This window comes from Nicotiana tabacum, chromosome 16, assembly GCF_000715075.1.
Source record: "Nicotiana tabacum cultivar K326 chromosome 16, ASM71507v2, whole genome shotgun sequence".
Classification (NCBI taxonomy): Eukaryota; Viridiplantae; Streptophyta; class Magnoliopsida; order Solanales; family Solanaceae; genus Nicotiana; species Nicotiana tabacum.
In genome coordinates, this window is record NC_134095.1 from 142,975,417 (window position 1) to 142,994,112 (window position 18,696).

Below are 18,696 nucleotides of genomic sequence, written 5' to 3' on the forward strand. Positions count from 1 at the left end.
ATAAACCAAACAAAAAAAAAAGAAATAAAAAGAAAAAGTACTTAATTAATACACAAAAAATAACACCAGACACACCCATCTCCCATGGGCATCTACTTCTAGAAAAAAAAGGAAAAAATAATAAGATTGACATAAAATTTAAACTCACAACCTCACCTAGAGAAGTTGATGTTTTATACATCAATATCACACAAGAGAGGGGAGGGGTGATTTGTGTGATGTCCAATTTTTTGTGTGCACAGATTATAAAAGGACATGGTTCTTCTATGTATTCCAACTACGACTGTTGCAGAATAATAAATACAGAAATTAAAGAATACAGAGATTTTTACATGGAAAACACCTGGTAAAAAGGTGAAAAAATCACGACCACTTTCTAATAGGATTTTTCCAAACTCTCCACTAAAATCACTGAGCCAAAAACTGCATTTACAAAAACTCTTTTGTAAACCTAGGACTAACTTTAATCCCGTTGTAGCACATAACCTCTAATTGTTGCGACAACTTCAAGTTAACTCTAACTTGAAAATTCTGAGTACCTATTACAATTGCATCTAGATAAAGCTGAAAGGTACAATATGAAATCACCTACTACAATTGAACTAGAATAAAAGCAAGCACTTGGAACTGGTTCTTCTATCTAGTTCATGTAGCTTTAGGTTTGCACACTTGGATCACACACGAACTGCTTGCAAAATTGCCTTGCTATTTTGCTCTCAATTCACGTTTAACTTCTGCTTATGTGCGTCACCTGTAAAAGAGAACAACACTGATATTTATAGCGTTAGTAAAATAGAGATTGACTAGAATTATGATGCTACTCTTCCTTGGGGGAAGAGTTCTAGTTGATCTCAACCTCTAACTCCCTCCCTTTATTAAACCGTGTTCTCTTTGAGTAATGAGTCCTTCTCCTTATCAATTATGCAACCTTTTCGACCAGGATCAGGAGATATCAAATCTGTCAAGTTAGGTTTATCTCCTTCATGTGCATCCCACATGCTTAAGTCTATCCGTATCTGTGCTCCACTGGGATGGACTTGGTTCATGCCTGAGTTCCTTTGTTAGTCTTCAAAACTAACCTTCACTTGGGACAACAAATTCTCCCTTTTTGATGATGACAAACTCTGTGCTCTTTATAAGCTTAGGCCCTGTTAGAACTCAGCTCAACATTGATGTAATGTTAAAAGATTTTCCACTTATCATCAAAGACCAGGTTCATTAGGTTATAAATAGAACTATTCAGAATATAAAGTACAATATCTTTTCCTCCTTTTGGCATCAACGAAAAGTTGCATAAACAATATGTGATTCCCAAATTTTAAAAATTACTCATGGCCACTAGGGCAACTACAAGTGCATTCATGGATTAATTATCAATAATCTACTACTAACTCAAACTATCAAGGAAATATCAACAGTCAATCAGAGCAAAAGCAGCAAATTTCATTGATAGGGAGTACGTTCTGCCACAATCCACAAAATGAAACAAAACGGTTAAAACATGAGCATCAAGAAAAAAAAACATCCCGAATATGGGTCACAGAAGGGTCTAGGCAGGGCTAAGGAACTAAGGCTTGGAAGATTTGGGGGCTTGGGTTTTAGCTTGGAGAAGGTGCAACATATCTTGAAGGATTCCATCATTCTTCTCCTTTTCCTTTGTGAGCTCAGTTCTAAGAGCATCTCTCTCAGATTCTACTTCAGCCAAGCGAGTCTTCAGCCTTGCTATCTCAGCATCCTTTGCCCCACTTTCCTGCACTAGGGCTCTAACCTTGCTATTGACAAGTGTCCTTTTAGATGAACTAGGTGTATTAGGAGTGGCAGTGATCTCATAATCGCAAGAAATCAAGGTGTTTCTTCTAAAATGATCTTTGTTTGTCGCCATCTCTCACTTCTTCAGTGGCACCTTACAATGAGCAAGAACAGTGGTGAGAATGAATCCATAAGGAGTAACATGGATCTTGGATCCATTGATAACCCTATCTAAAAGCTTGATTATAAACCCAGGCCAGTTGATCAGCAGCCCACAATCCAGACATTCCATCAACACCAAGTACATATAGTTGGCAATGTGCCTTCTTTCCTGCCGAGGCAACAAGCACTTGTTGACAAATTCAAACAACACCTTGTGGGCTGGCTTCATTTCACTCTTATACACAACCTTAGCCTTATTAACTTCTTCTTTATTTTCACAGAATTTCCTAGTGATAGCTAGTGCAGTAGTAAGAGAGTCCATACTTGGCCATGTTTACCTTGTGTAATCATCAAATCCTTTAGAAGGTATACTAAGGATTTCACCCAGCTCCTTTGCATCAAACGAAATATGAACCCCTTTCACCAGGTTGGTGACTCGTCCATCCTTGACCTCTGCATTTGCCATGAATTCAATAATCTCATTCCTGGCTTGTCTGCTATCTAGCTGAAGGACCATGTCCTTCCATCCCTGTACCTCTAGCCTCTCAAGAAGTAGAACCCCCCCTTCTTCCTCCAAATCCTTCAAGAGTCTGCCCTTTAAGATAGTGCGTTTGCTAAATTTTGTCAGCTTGTCCTGTTCATGATCAGACTCATCCTCCTCTTCACCACTCCAATCATCTTCTTCTTTAGTAATTCTCACTTTCTTAGCTTTCACTGCAGACCTAGTCCATTTAGCTAGGGTTTAGGGTTCAGCAGATTAGATACAGATGAAGACTTCTTTGAGAAAGTCTTGACCTTCTTGGGCTTAGGGGTCTGAACTTCTACCTTAACAGTTTCATGTTCACCTTGACGGACCGGGCCCAACTCATCCACATCAACGGCCTTAACAGGCTCTGCCATTTTTCATTTCCTTTTTTCCATTCTTTTCTTCTTGCTCTCATCTAAAGCTTTCTGAAATTCTTCCTCCCTTTGCTTCAGTTGTCCCCTCGTGGCTCGTCCTCTTGGGAGAGGAATTTTAGTAGATTTAGAAGGAGCAGCCTTCTTAATCTTATTTGTTCTTGCAGTGCCAGGGGTCTTTGTTTTTGGAGTTCTCTTTTTCTTGGGCTTATAACTATCACCAACTTTTTTCAGAAGATCCGCCATGGTCTCTTCAATAGATGAACCAGGTGCATCTGTTTGTTTTCCTAGATTTACCAGCCCTTCAGTGGCTTCCCCTGAACCACTTCCCCCTGCCTTCTTGCTACTTTCTTCCACCTTTTTTGGCTCAGTTCCACAGATAGCCAATCTACCAGTTTCAGAGGTGGGTGAAGAATCAACCACTTCTTTCCCTTTTTCACTCTCATCACCACACACGCCCTCACTCTCTTTTTCTCTTTCTCTTTTATTTTTACCTCCTCTCCTTCTTGACTCAGTTGTTTCCACATCCACAATAGACCCAACCAAAATAAATCTATTTTCTAAGTCTTCAGCCAAATCAGAGATTACCTCGGTAGAGGGATTTTGCATAGAAGTTACCTGGTCAGAATCAGAAGACCTAGTTCCTCCCCCCTCACTCGCAGACTTGAACGAATCATCAGAATTTTTTGAATCTTGGGCTTGACTAGCCTTTAACTGTGCCTTTAATTTTCTTGAAAGCGCACCTGTAGCCACAGTTTTGCGAGCAAGCATCTTTACTCGCCTTCTCCTATGTTGAAGGGTAGTGTTGGGTTAATGAGTAGTGGAGGAACCGGAGGGGGTAGGTGGAGGAGGTGTACTTGGGTCGTCTTGTGGGTTAGTCATTCTCTCTAAGTTATGTGAAGGATGGGTGGTTTGAATTTTGGAAGAAAAGAGAAGAGAAGAAAAGAAAGTTTTGACGGCTTTTGAAATTATGGGAGAGTGGCAGTGGTGGTGATGATGAATTTAAAGTAGGAAAGTATTAATACTGAGCGAAAGCTTTTAGTAGTCAAATAGAAGTCTAATCACCCTGAAATTTCAGTTTGAATAGGCGGTTAGGCTTCCCTAGAATCTAGGCAATTTAACACGGTGAGGATTCTAATTAAAAACGGAACTGGTTCAAACTTAAATGGATAGGCTTTGAAGATTTTGGGACTAGGATTGGACTCTACTCATGATTTAAATATTAGTATTTCAAATTATGTAGAGTGTAGAAAACATACCTCACTATTCAGATGAACCAGCATTGATGAACCAGGTTCTTCATTGAGAATCCTCTTGATTATGTCTCAATTTGCCAAAATAGAGAAAATATTGTTAGAGATCAATGAGTCATATTAACACATGGCACATGAGTATACTATTTATAGTATGAGACTGAGCAAAGATTAATCTAGTTATTTACACAAGTTTCAGATTTTCTAACAAAAAAAATTATTTTTTTTCATTTTTTTTCATTGTGCATTCTGAACTGGTTTCATTAGGTGATCTTAATCATCCCTAATTATAACCTGTTCCTTTCAAAGTTCTTTCTACTCAGTGCTTTTGTAAAGATGTCAGCAATCTTCTTATCAGTAGCACAAAACTCTACAGTGATCAAGCCTTTCTCATAGTTGTCCCTCAAAAAATGGTGCCTAACATCTATGTGATTAGTTCTCTTATGATGAACCGGGTTATTTGTCATACTAATAGCACTAGTGTTATCGCAAAAAATAGGGATGCAACCAACATCAATTCCAAAGTCTAATAATTACTATTTGATCCACAACAATTGAGCACAACATGAAGCAGTAGCAACATACTCAGCTTCATCAGTAGATAAGGCAACTGAATTTTGCTTTTTAGTAGCCCATGACACAAGACATGAACCAAGGAAGTGTGCCATACTTGAGTTTCTCTTCCTATCCATAAAGAAACCTGCATAATCAGCGTCAGCATATCCCACTAGGTTAAAATTACTACCTTTTGGATACCAAAGGCAAAGGTTAGTGGTGCCTTTTAGATATCTCAAAATTCTCTTGAAAGCAGTCAAGTGAGACTCCTTTGGATTTTCCTGAAATAGAGCACAAAAACCTATGCTGAAAACAATGTTAGTCTGCTAGCAGTAAGATACAAGAGAGAGCCAATCATTTCCCTATACAACTTTTGATCTACAGATGAACTAGGTTCATCTATATCCAATTTTGTGGTTGTTGCTATAGGAGTATCGATTTCTTTTGATTCTTCCATTTTAAATCTTTTAAGCAACTCTTTCAAATATTTCTGCTAATGGATCATAGTTCCATTTGAGTTTTGTTTAATTTGTAAGCCTAAAAGGAAATTAAGCTCACCCATCATACTCATTCCAAATTCACTCCCCATTAATTTTGCAAAATCCTTACTTAATTTCCCAGTAGTTGCTCTAAATATTATGTCATCAACATATATCTACACTACTAGAAGGTCTTTACCTTTTTCCTTCAAGAATAAAGTGTTATCGATTTTACCTCTCTTGTAGCCATGCTCAAGCAGGAATTTGGATAATCATACTATGCTCGAGGAGCCTCCATATAGTGCCTTATCAAGTTTGTACACATAGTCCGGACACTCCTTGCTTTCAAACCCTGGAGGTTGCTTGACAAACACTTCTTCCTTCAAGTAGCCATTGAGGAAGGCACTCTTGACGTCCATCTGGTGAAGAGTGAATTCTATGTGTGCAACAAAGGCTATGAGGAGTCTTATTGCTTCCAACCTTGCAACTGGAGCAAAGGTCTCATCATAGTTTGTGCCCTCCTCTTGGCTATATCCTTGAACTACCAATCTTGTCTTTCTAGTGGTAACTGTTCTATCTTCATCAAGCTTGTTTCTGAAGACCCATTTTGTGCCAATAACTGATATGTCCTTGGGTCTGGGAACCAGATGCCAGACTTGACTCCTTTCAAAGTGGTTGAGTTCTTCTTGCATTGCATTTACCCAATCTGCATCCTGCAAAGCCTCAGCAACATCTTTAGGTTCAACTAGTGGGAAATCTCTTGTACTAAGCACGGGCTCAACAGCTCAAATTTGGACTACGCTTGCTATATTCAAGAGTAACAACTCATAATCCTTGAGGATGATAATAAACTAAACAGATAGCTATCTAGCTTGGTAATCATAATCATCGTAGATATTGAACAAAAACTGAGGCAATGACGCAATTCTTGATAGATTCAGCAACAAATCGCCTACCGAATCTTTTCTTGACGTTTATGGAGTTGGATCTTTGATTTATCCTCTGATGCAGTAGAATCTTCAACCTTCTTTTCACTTGTTGCTACGGAAAAGAAATTTTGATCAATCCATCAGTTCTCTTTCCTCCATTCACAACAGCGACACAGTTATCACTCTTATTAACTGTAGTAGGATGCTTCTGAAGAATACAACATAAAGTATTGACCCTTGTCACAAGGGATTTCTCATCTGGCATATTTTAAGTGTCACTAAACAAGCACCTCAAAATCTCCTCTTCAATTGACAGCTTTTTGGTATTTCAGTTTTCTGATAAGAGTCAAAGGTAAAACGTATGAAATTAATAAAGTTTTTGAAGGTGAAAGTACGTCGGCAAAATAGAAATCTCAAATGTTAAATTACAGTAAGATGTTAAATTCATGCGTTTCTTATTATCAACTATCATTCCCACAAAGACAAGTACATTGATTAAGCAAAACAACGGCCACATGTTAGTAGATGGGTAGTCTCATGAGATGTATATTTTTCACACACAGCTTCACCGCAATATATAGAGCTTAGACATGCCGTGCAAGCTGCATCAAAGTTTTATGATGATAAAAGACAATAGTAGCACTTAGTAGAGACGTCGATGTGCTAAATTAGATAAGATGAATATATGAGGGGCGGGAATGCAAAGATGTTTTTCAGCTTAGTCATGTTGAGCAAACATCTTGCATTGTAGTAGTGGTTGCTGTTACTTGTCCAGATTGAAGTGTTGCCGCAAAAGCGCTGAAATATGTGAATTTGATTAAATGATAAGAGGAGTAACTATCTATAGAGAAGATACCGCATATCCCAATATGAAAATGAAGCTGGAGAGCAAAAATAAGGAAGTGTGTTCATGAATTGTTTACGATTACAACATATATGTACCAACTAAATTAAAGATGACAGGTTTTAGTCATTCAACTATTTAATTTATGTTCGTTTGTCTTAAGAGATAATACAAATGTAGTACTACTCTATAAATTCTAGTTTTATAAATGAGTTTTTGTTCTTTATTAAAAAAGGTCGACAAATATGTGAACAGAGCATTGAGAGAAAACTAAAAGAGAGAGAAACGAAAAGATTTCTCCAATGTCCTCCATTTCAATTTTTTCTTTATGTAAAATATTTATGGTGTTTCATGTTTTCCTCACAAGAGCACTAAATCGTTGTATGAATTTTATTATTTCCTATGATAAAATTCCATAAAGGAAAGAAGTCTAAACTAATACAAATGAGTCAGTTGCTAACTTGAGATATAAGCAGAAGTGTCAAAATAGTAGAAGACAATTCTAGTAATGAACAATCCCATATGACAGTGTCTTCCATTTGCTCCAATTTATATTTCCTAGTCTAGGAAATCATAATGTAACACAATATTATCTGATGCAGATGTTACCTGGCATGGTAGCAAGTTCTCGTCGAGCAGTCTCACCATAAGATTAGATTCAATGCCAAGTAATCTACAACAAAATCCCTTGTGGAAGAAACTTTTGGTTGAACTATCACTCTGAACTATCTAGACAACCTTGTCCCAGTTCTTGTTCCCATGCAACAGTTTTACACGCCAATCATATCTCATACTATCGTTCTCTTGAGCGGGCCTTGGTCAATAATAGGATCAATTAGAGACAATTGAGTCTCCACCTGCTGCAAAGAAAAAAACAAGTATCACTCAGTTTTAGAACTTGTTGTATTGAATTTTAAGACGAATAGAGTCGCAATGAAGCCTGCGACAACAAATAAAATTTCAGATACTTCCAGGATAACTACTTCACAACCCAAATCAAGCTTCTTAACTCAAAGGTTGGCTACCTCATGCTTTAAGATAAACTGGACAAGGATAGTAGCGGGTTTATCTAAGGGTACTAAGAAATCCATTGGGAAATACTACAGTTATGGTGTTAAGGCATTTTACATTATGTTGTAGAGATGCTAGGATTTGATCAATTTGCTTAAGATGCTGGACTCTCATTTTCAAAATCCTCTGCATAAGAAATTTATAATGAAAATTTACACTTTCCAATGGCTGCTATGTACTTGCAAAAAGGTCAAAGAAATTTGAAAAGTGATGTAAAAGCTACCACGGCTCAAACGAAGAGGAGTACATGGTTGAATCTTGAAATTGTCGCCCTTTTAAATTTTTGTATGCTACCTGTGTGTTGATGCCCTTTTCATTATCTTTAACCTATAGCAATAGTTTTTAGTTATAACTAATTCCGTATATTAAGAAAAAATATATAGCAATATGAAAAGCATGACATTCTTTACCACCACAAGGTATTCATACCTATTGAAGTATTGGTGACTTACCTGACTCACTTATCTAATATGCTCAAAAACCTAGAAAAATGTTATATGCTATGAATGCAGCCCAATGCAGCCCAAAAACATAGTAAGATAATTTATTTGTTGCAAGGTATTCATTCAAGAAAGAAAAATTACAAAGCACTGGCTCTTTTTCTTCTTCTTCTTCTTCACATTAGTATGAAGTTTGTTTCAGTAACAGAACAATTCAAATAAATACCCTTCTAACAACATCTAATGGTGATATATTAGAAATTAAAATGATGCAGCAAGAAATAGGAAAATATAGAGGCACAAATCAACAGTCTAAAATACTAAGTAAAAAAGAAGAATCAGAATCATTATCCAATTGAAAATGAGAGATTAAAAAAGTACATGGCAGTCCTTACTCAAAATGCAACCAAAGAGTGAAACCAGAGATAATAAGATACAGGAGCATGCATAAGAAATCTAATTGAAAACCTGGTTGAAGAATTTTGTCAAACACCTATATAACAAAATTTATTAACATATTGCACTTTCTCTACAGGAATCCTTCTCTATTAAGGGAAAAACACAAATATCTAGCATATTATGAAGGACTGAAATAAATCAATAGAAGAAACACAAGATGAGAATAAGATTACCCAGTAAAAAATACCAATAGACAGAGGGAGGAGTGAGAGAGTAGAGGTATGAAGAGAAGAGGCGGTGTTTGCAGATGGAGCTTTTCTTTTCAGAAAGTATCAGGTGTATAGTAAGAGAAATGAAACGGTGACTTAATACTTATCAAAGTTGGGCTACCTGTGTTGGGCTACAAACACAAGCAATCAGATAATATTGGGCCAGGCATACATGTTGACCATGACCTGTCTGTTTATCCTCACTTATAGTATAGGAATAGATAAGAGATAAGAAAGCATCAAAATCACAAATATTCTTTAGTGAAGATCTAGTTTTAATTCCAGAGGTTGGATCAGTGATTATGTTCTCAATGGGATGAGAACTTTGGTACTTATAAGGTTTCACAACCAACTGGTTTCCTCTTGATGTTTCTCCAATGTTTTGTTGCTAAGGAATAGGCTCATAGACAGGTTCCATTGAGGTATTTGATTCAGTTCCCCCGTCAGGTTGCTCTAGATAGAAGAACTTGTTTCATCACATGTTCCTTTTTTTGGTACAGCTTCAGCCTGGGCTGTAATTTCATTTAAACTTCTTACCAGCACAATAGCTTCATCTTCATGTTCCTGTCTCTCAGAAAGAATGTTAGTTTCATCAAAAACCACATGTACACTTTCTTCTACACACATAGTTCTTTTGTTATACACTTTATAAGCTTTATTATGTGAAGAATATCCCAATAATACTCCCTTATCACTTCTGGGATCAAACTTACCTGGGGAGTCTTTTTCATTATTGTGCACAAAGCACTTGCATCCAAATGCCCTAAGATGGGATATATTTGGTTTTCTCCCTTTAAGTAACTCATAGGGAGTCTTCTCTACAAGAGGTCTAGTCATGCACCTATTGATGATATAGCATGCAGTATTTACAGCTTCTGCCCAGAAACTATGGGGCAGTTTACTAGAAAGAAGCATAGTCCTAGACATATCTTCAAGTGTCCTATTCTTTATTTCAACTACTCCATTTTGTTATGGAGTCCTAGGAGCAACAAAATTATGATCTATGCCATGCATATCACAAAATTCAACAAACTTAGCATTTTCAAATTCAGTTCTATGATCAGACCTAATTGATGCAAGTTAATTGCCTAGTTGTTTCTGAGTTTTTCTAACAAAAAAAGTTAACATGTCAAATGCTACATCTTTAGATGTTAAAAATAATGTCCAGGTAAATCTAGAGTATTCATCAATGTAATGACCCGACCGGTTGTTTTGAGCATTTGCATTTCGCTCGCCAGTTCTTGGGCATGACTAGCCTCATGTGATATATTATGACTTATGTAAATCGTCAGTTTTGGTTTTCAGGGTAATCAGAATGGATTTGGAAGAACAGTTCTCAGTTTGAAGCTTAAAATTTGAAAGGTTCGACCAAGTTTTGACTTTTTAACATTATATCTCGTATTTTGGATTTTTATGATTTTATTAGCTTTATTAGGTGATTTGGGACTTAGGAGAGTGATTGGAATGTGTTTTGGAGGTCCGGAGTAGATTTAGGCTTGAATTGACGAAATTGGAATTTTGGCGTTTTCCAGTTGATAGGTGAGAATTTGATATAGGGGTTAGAATGGAATTTCAGAAGTTATCGTAGGTTCGTTGTGTCAAATGTGACGTGTGTACAAAATTCCAGGTCTTTCGGGCGAGGTTTGATAGACGTTTTGATCAAAAGCGGAATTCGGAAGTTTTTGGAACCTTAGGCTTGAATCTGATGTCATTTGGTGGATTAGATGTTGTTTTAGGCGTTTTGGAGATTGGTATAAGTGTGGACAGTGGTATATGACTTATTCGTGCTCTTGGTTGGGGTCCCGGGGGCTTTGGGGTAATTTCGGATGGTTGACGGAAAGTTGGAGTTGAGGAATTGCAGCTGAATTTGCTGAAGTCTATCATAACCGCACCTGCGCCTTGAGGACCACAGGTGTGGACCCGTAGAAGCTTAATTAGGGCCGCAAATTTGGAAATGGGCAAGAAGCACTTGAACCACAAATGTAGAAGATTGAGCGCACCGGCAATAGCGCAAGTGCGGGAGTTTGATCGCAGGTGCGGTTTGGGGCGCTTAAGTGATTTGCACAGAAGCGCACCTGGGATCGCATGTGCGAGATTTTGTACTGCAGAAGCGGTTTAGCTGGGATAAAATCTATATATTTGGTTCTTCGCGATTTTGTATGGGTTTTCACCATATTTCATTCGGGAGAAAGCTTTGGAGAGCAATTTGAAGAGGGAATTCAAGAGGATTTCATGGATGTAAAATTTTTGGACCCTAAACTTGTTTCTATGATGAATTTTAACATTGTAAGCTTGAAATCTATGGAAAATCAGTAGCAAAAATTGAGGGGTTTAGGGCTATGAAATTGGAGACCTTAATCTGGGATTTGAGGTGTCATTTGTGGTCGGCTTTTGGTATACCTGATATGTATGAACCCGTAAGAGGATGAGGATTCCATTTATGTTAATTTTGTCAGATTTCGAGATGTAGGCCCGGGGGTCAAGTTTGACCAATTTTGGAATTTTTTTTACGTAAATTGGTTATTTTCGAGTGGGCTCTGTTCCCTTAGCATATTTTAATGGTATGAATCTATTTTTGGTTAGATTGGAGCATTCGGAGGCCGAGTCGAAAGGCAAAGGCATCGCGGGCTAGAGTTTGGACCGGATTGAGATAAGTAATGATTGTAAATGTTTGTCCTGAGGGTATGAAATCCCGGATTTCACATTGTTGTGCTACTTGAGGTGACGCATACTCTAGATGACGAGCATGGGGTCGTGCACCCTTGGGGATTTTGACTTAGTCCGTCTCATATGACTGTTAAGTTGCGTATTTGATTGTGTTTTGGAAAGTATTATCATGTTTTGGGTTGAATGCCATATTTGGGCCTCGTGCCAACTATTTTGGACCTTTAGAGAATTTTTACTACTATTCCTCAATATTTTGACTTCATATTTGTACTCAGTCATGCCGTATTCTACTATTTTCATAAGTCATATGTATTTATTCTATTTTGATATTTTAAGCTAAGCATCATGTTTTACTATTGCCCGAGTGGCATGAGAGACTTCTGACTGAGTAAGGCTGATGGCCTGTGTTGTGAGAATATTATGGGGTCGGGCTGCGTGCAGCAGTGTGGTATTGATTTATGATTATGAGGCCGAGGTCCTGATGTGTTACGCCACGAGGTAGCTTTCCATGAGGCTGAGAGCCTGGTTGATTATGCCACGAGATGGCTTGTTATTGCGCTTAGGCCGTAAGGGGCCCCTCCCGGAGTCTGTACACCCCCAGTGAGCGCGGGTACCCAGTATGAGTGATATGATATAGCCCGAGGGGCTGTTGTTGTTTCATGTTGTTGCTCGATGGGCTGTTCTTGATCCATGTCTGTCCAAGGGGCTGTTTTTGATTCATGTTATTCCCGAGGGGCTGATTACGAGTGATTGTGAGGTAGCCCGAGGGGCTAGTTCTGTTCATATTATGCCCGAGGGGCGGTTTATGGTACCTATTTTGCCCGAGGGGCTGCTTACATTGTATATCATTTATACTCACTATTTTATCACTCGTTTGAAAACATTGAAAGTTATTTTAAAATGATTTTTATTGAAATTGAGCTTGATTTACGTGGTAAATGATTTGTGTACTGCTTTGAAAATGATCTACATTTGTTGTAGTGTTATGACATGGTTTACGTGTTTTCTTGCTACTCAGCTTTTATTTACTTTTATTACTTACTGAGTTGGCATACTCACATTACTCCCTACACCTTGTGTGCAGATTTAGGCATTTCTCAACCCGGTAGCTGGTGTTGATTGCTTAGTAGCAGAATCATCGGAGTTAATGAGGTAGCCACCCGACGTTCGCAGTATTGGTTTCGCCCTCTTGTCTTCCTTAGACTGTATTTAGTACATTTTTAGACTCTTTGCTGTATTCAGACCTTAGTAGATGCTCGTGACTTGTGACACCCCGTTGTCGGGCTTGTGTATTTATTCCGCACTGTTCATTTTGGCTTACATTATGAGATATTTGATTAATTAAAGGCTTAAAATGACTTTTATTGATTAATGGTTATTTCAGGAATTTTGTCGGCTGGCCTAGTTTCACAATAGGGGCCATCACGACTGGGTCAGTTTTAGGGTCGTGACAAGTTGGTATCAGAGCTTAGGTTACATAGGTCTCACGAGTCATGAACGGGTTTAGTAGAGTCTTGAGGATCGGTACGGAGATGTTTGTACTTATCTCCGAGGGGCTGCAGAACCTTTAGGAAATCTCACATTCTTGAATTCTTATCGTGCGTCATTGATTCAGCCTTAAATGTAACTCTTGAAATTCCTTCCCCGTGTTTCCATGCGCACATGAGCGCTTGGTATCACTTGTGCATCGACGACTTGCGATTCTCTGGATGAGGTGTGAGATGTGATCTTGGCATGTTGATGATGGATCGGTCTAGAGGACTTGAGGCCGAGTTTTGTATGTGGCTTGAGTACTGAGACTTTGATTGTGTGAGCACGTGCATTTGGGACTTATATGTCTGTTTGTGTCCTTATTGGTGGGAATTGTGGTTGGATGGCTACGTGATGAGTATGATTTGATTGTGAGATGTGTTTAGATTGTTCGAATGTGGCAAGAAGAGGTTGCTTGAGGGTAGAATTAACTATTTGGTGCTTAATTTCCATCTTGGTTTGATGTGTAGCCCGAGTTACGGGTGTGTTGAAGGATCTTTTCATGTTGACTAGTTGTGGAATGAAGTAAATTTCATGTCGTGATATGAATTCAGACTTAGGAAGGTTAAGTTATTGCATAATAGTTATGGTTATGGAAGAGTGTAGAGAGATACCATTTTGAGGCTAAGCAAGCAGATTATATTCTGCGGAATGTTCTGAGGTCTGCGTGATCCTTATATTGTTGGTCGGGAGTCCTCTTTTATTAGTGAATTATACGTGTTGCAGTTTGAGTTTGGATCGCGTATGAGAGTTGTCTTGACTATTACAAGAGTGAATGCGAGATTTTTGTAGATGATTAGAAGCGCTGGGTGGTTTCTGTTGCACGAGCTTATGAAGGGGTTTAGTCGAGTCTCACTATGGTATTATGGCAGTGATAGAGTATGGGCATTATGAGTTATTGTGTGTTTTGATCTATGACTTTGAGCCAAGTGGGGAAGTCTGCTATTGATTAGTTGATTGCACGGTTATGTGCCATATTGGTTCTAGTTTGAAGCGTACTAGTGAATCAGTTATGGCTTACGGAGGTTGAGACTGAGGTTGGCTCGAGTAAAGGAAATTTCAATAAAGGTTATATTATTCTTTATGAGTGTATGAGAATCACAGAATGACTTGAGTTGTTATTGGTAAAGGATGTACGATGCATAGAACATGAAGTTGCTTGGTTGCATTAAGGTGAGGTTACATTCTGCGGTATTGGAGTGCTATTGGAGCACAGGTCGTCCGGTCTGTTAGATCGGTCTAATTGCGGTTATAGTAGAGTAGATGACTCTCGAGAATAGTTCTAATGGGTTTGAGATTTTACATGTAATAATTGAGGATTTTCAAGTTGTATATTTGGCTAGAAACTGAGGTTTGCATTGGAGGGTGTCAAGACTTGTGGTATTTCTATATCAATTATGGGATTCTATATATCAGTATCAGGAAGGTGAAGGTAATGGCCTTGGATTCTCAGGAAGTCTTTTCAGGGTAAATATTTTGAATGTGGTGCTTTTGGGAATACTTAAGAGAGTATTCAGCGGCTTATGAGCCTTAGACAGTGTGGTTCTATGCTTGGGTCTCGTGTGGCGAGTACGGGTCGAGGATTGTGATGTTATAGTGAGAAAAAGTGTCAAGTTGAAGGTAAATCAGAAGGAACTTGGATAGATGGGATAGCTTGGTAGTAGGTCGGATCGGCATGGGAAAGGATATAATTAGTTCTTTGGGTGCTTATGAGGTAATGAGTTTCTACAGGTGTTTCGCAGAAATGCTTTTGGGTTTTAGTGACCTGCGTAACTTGGTTGAGTTAGAAGGATTCAGCCCTGACGGTTTAGTTTTGTGCAGATGGAATTCAGAGAGTTCTTGATGGTTTCTACCACAATTAGAGATATACATTTTCTACGAGCGTGAGTAGCATGGGATGTGTAGTGATTTTCTTCTAGATGGGATCAATGGAAAGTTCTTGGCTAGTAAGAACGTAGTTGCTTGTGGCTCGGAAGGGATATGAAGTTCTAATGTTTATCCTAGGATGGTATGGTATATGTGGTGTGTTGTGTAGGATTGAGATATGCATGTGTAAGGTTACAGTTCAGTTTTGAAAGGAAGATCACAAATTCTTAGGTAGCATGGACAGTTCAGATGACTAGATAAATGAGATCACTAATTGATGTGGCTTGATGAGGGTATACATTTTAGCAAAGGTGATGTGTTTGAGTTGAGGGTACTTCATTAGTATTGCGACACTCTCTGGTTGGATCGACTACTGATATTTGAGTTTGCATGGTGGCACAGAAGAATTATAGGAGTACCTCTCATGGGATGATTAGGTATTAGAGGTGTGTTGTGTATTTGGACGGTGAAGTTGGGTGCGGATATGGTGATTTGCGTGCTGTATGAATTTGGAGACTGAGAGTTCTCATAAACAGGTTAGGTCGTGGTTGTGGACCACGTATATCGGTTTTGTGTGGTAACTATTGGAGGGTTGGAAACCCGAGTGGATCCTTGATGCTTAGTATGCTAGATTTTGGTGTGATATTAGGTATGGACTGGTTGTCTCCGTGTCGTGTTATTCTAGGCTGTTGCACTAGGACGACGACATTGGCTATGCTAGGAATGCCACAGATTAAGTGGCGAGGTTTGATGGATTATGTTCCCAGTAGGGTGGTTTTATTTTTAAAGACCTAGCGGATGGCTAGGAAGGGTTGTCTTTCTTATTTGGCCTTCGTGATAGATGTAAGTGCAGAGACTCCTACCATTGATTCAGTTCTGGTGGTGAGGGATTTTTCGGATGTGCTTCCTGCTACTAGGAATGTCGCCGGATAGGGTTGTTGATTTCGGTATTGATTTAGTGCCGGGAACCATATCGTATGGCACCGGCGGAGTTAAAGGAGTTGAAGGAGCAGCTTCAGGAACTCCTTGACAAGGGGTTCATTGGTAGGCCAATATGGATGTGTGTTCTACATCGAATCGGCTTGGTAGACTTCGAATTGTATTGTTGAGGAATGTGTTGATTCAATTGTTATTGAGCTTATTAGTGATCTGGGGAGATCTATGAGTTACCTTTCTGTGTTACAAGACGTTAGGATTTGTTGGTTATAGGCACATGTGGTGTAGTTTTATTAGGGTCTCTTAGTGAAAATTCGAGCGGAAAGAGTATTGGGTATTGCTCAGCAGATGGCGTATCGGTTGTGTCCTTTTGGGTTTGTGTAATGTTATGTCAATTGATTCGCTGTGGTTATGATGATTTGCTTTGGTTCTAGACATCAAATTGCGCGTGGTTGTCGATTTTAAGCATAGTGACTTGAGGTGTTTCATGTGGACCAGTGTTTGGATAGGGTCGCGCATTGCAGCGAAATTATTTGGAGGTATAATCCTTCGGGTTAGATTCGTATGTTCTGTTCCTACGATGTGTGGCGGGTTCTCAGCATTTGTGTGTGGTGGTACTGGTGAGCTTGCGGTACGGCTCTCTCATTTGAGTCATTTTTTGTTTTTTTCTCATGACTTGCGTACGCTCGGGTTGTTGCTTATCGGTGCGCGAATTTCACGAGTTGTGGATTTAAATGGTATTGATGTGTCATGTCACCAGAATAGTTGTGTTGGATTAGATGAGATCATTGGGATCTAGAATGAATACAAACGGATTTGGTTTCAGCATGTTGGGAGGATAATATCGAGGTTCGACTCAGAAATTTGCTATGTTCCTTGTCAAAGGAGAGGGAGCTTCATGAATGGTTGATCTGAGGGATGGTTATGACTTTCTACGTGTTTCATTTATCATTGGCAGTATGCGGAAGTGTTGGAATGAGGCTTTATTTAATAAGAGGTTTATTATCGATATTCGGTTGTTCTGAGCAACCGCTGTGATCAGACGTTATCGCTACGAGAGTTTGAGCTATGTGGTATATCATGTTATTGCATATGAGGTTGCAGGTGTGGTTTGTTATAGCTTGTTCGGGATTATTCAAAGTATAAATGTGAGATTCTAATCTTGTAGATGATTTCAGAAGTGGAAATGTGGTTCTAAGGTTTATGGGCTAGGTTGGATTGCAAAATTTCAGTTACATTGTGTTATCAGACCTATATAAGATAGGGTGAAGTGGGATCAGCCCCAGGTATGTGCATGGTGAGGTTACACAACGATTTGATGGTTTTCAGAACAACTCTGGGCACGTTCTAGGACGAACGTATGTTTAAGTGGGGAATGATGTAACGACCCGGCCAGTCGTTTTGATATTTTGCATTTTACTCGCCAGTTATTGGTTATGACTAGCCCCATGTGATGTACTATGACTTATGTAAATCGTCGGTTTTGGTTTTCAGGGTAATCAGAACGGATTTGGAAAAACAGTTCTCAGTTTGAAGCTTAAAATTTGAAAGGTTTGACCAAGTTTTGACTTTTTAGCATTCGATCTCGGATTTTGGATTTTTATGATTTGTTAGCTCTGTTAGGTGATTTGGGACTTAGGAGCGTGATTGGAATGTGTTTTGGAGGTCCGGAGTGGATTTAGGCTTGAATTGGCGAAATTGGAATTTTGGAGTTTTTCCGGTTGATAAGTGAGATTTTGATATAGGGGTTGCAATGGAATTACGGAAGTTGCAGTAGGTTTGTTGTGTCAAATGTGACGTGTGTGCGAAATTTTAGGTCTTTCAGACGAGGTTTGATAGACTTTTTGATCAAAAACGGAATTCGGAAGTTTTTGGAACCTTAGGCTTGAATTCGATGTCATTTGGTGGATTCGTTGTTGTTTTAGGTGTTTCGGAGATTTGTATACGTGTGGATAGTGGTATATGACTTATTCGTGCTCTTGGTTGGGGTCTCGAGGGCCTCGGGGTGATTTCGGATGGTTGACGGAAAGTTGGAGTTGAGGAGTTGCAGCTGAAGCTGTTGAAGTCTGTCATAACCGCACCTGCAGCTTGGGGACCGTAGGTGCGGGCCCGTAGAAGTGCAACTAGGGTCGCATATGTGGAAATGGGCAAGGGGCACTGGAACCGCAGATGCGGATTGAGCGCACCAGCGATAGCGCAGGTGCGAGAGTTTGATCGCAGGTGCGGTCTAGGGCGCTTAAGTGATTTGCGCAGAAGCACACCTGGGACTGCAGGTACGGGTCCGTAGGTGCGAGATTTTGTACCGCAGAAGCGGTTTAGCTGGGGCATAATCTATATACTTGGTTCTTTGCGATTTTGTGTGGTTTTTCACCATATTTCATTCGGGAGAACGTTTTGGAGAGCAAATTGAAGAGAGAATTCAAGAGGATTTCGTGAAGGTAAAATTTTTGGACCCTAAACTTGTTTCTAGGATGAATTTTAACATTGGAAGCTTGAAATCTATGGAAAATCAGTAGCAAAAATTGGGGGTTTAGGGCTTGGAAATTGGAGACCTTAATCTAGGGATTTGAGGGATCATTTGTGGTTGGATTTTGGTATTCTTGATATGCATGAACTCGTAAGAGGATGAGGATTCCATTGATGTTAATTT

At 39.1% G+C, this 18,696-nt stretch overlaps 1 protein-coding gene across 2 annotated transcripts; it reads right to left on the reverse strand.

Annotated features, from left to right (window-relative positions):
* Window positions 1-375: 375 nt before the first annotated feature.
* LOC142170777 (uncharacterized) lies at window positions 376-8,266 on the reverse strand. Of its 2 annotated transcripts, none has more exons than XM_075233393.1 (3): window positions 8,163-8,266; window positions 7,478-7,728; window positions 376-6,360 (listed from the first exon to the last, which is right to left on the reverse strand). In XM_075233393.1, exon 3 carries the CDS (start codon window positions 3,577-3,579, stop codon window positions 2,815-2,817), a length of 765 nt encoding a protein of 254 aa, XP_075089494.1. In that variant the 5' UTR covers window positions 3,580-6,360; window positions 7,478-7,728; window positions 8,163-8,266; the 3' UTR covers window positions 376-2,814. The 2 variants fall into 2 exon arrangements, with proteins under 2 accessions (XP_075089494.1, XP_075089495.1); XM_075233394.1 differs by having other exon boundaries at window positions 7,997-8,213.
* Between the last annotated feature and the right edge of the window lie 10,430 nt (window positions 8,267-18,696).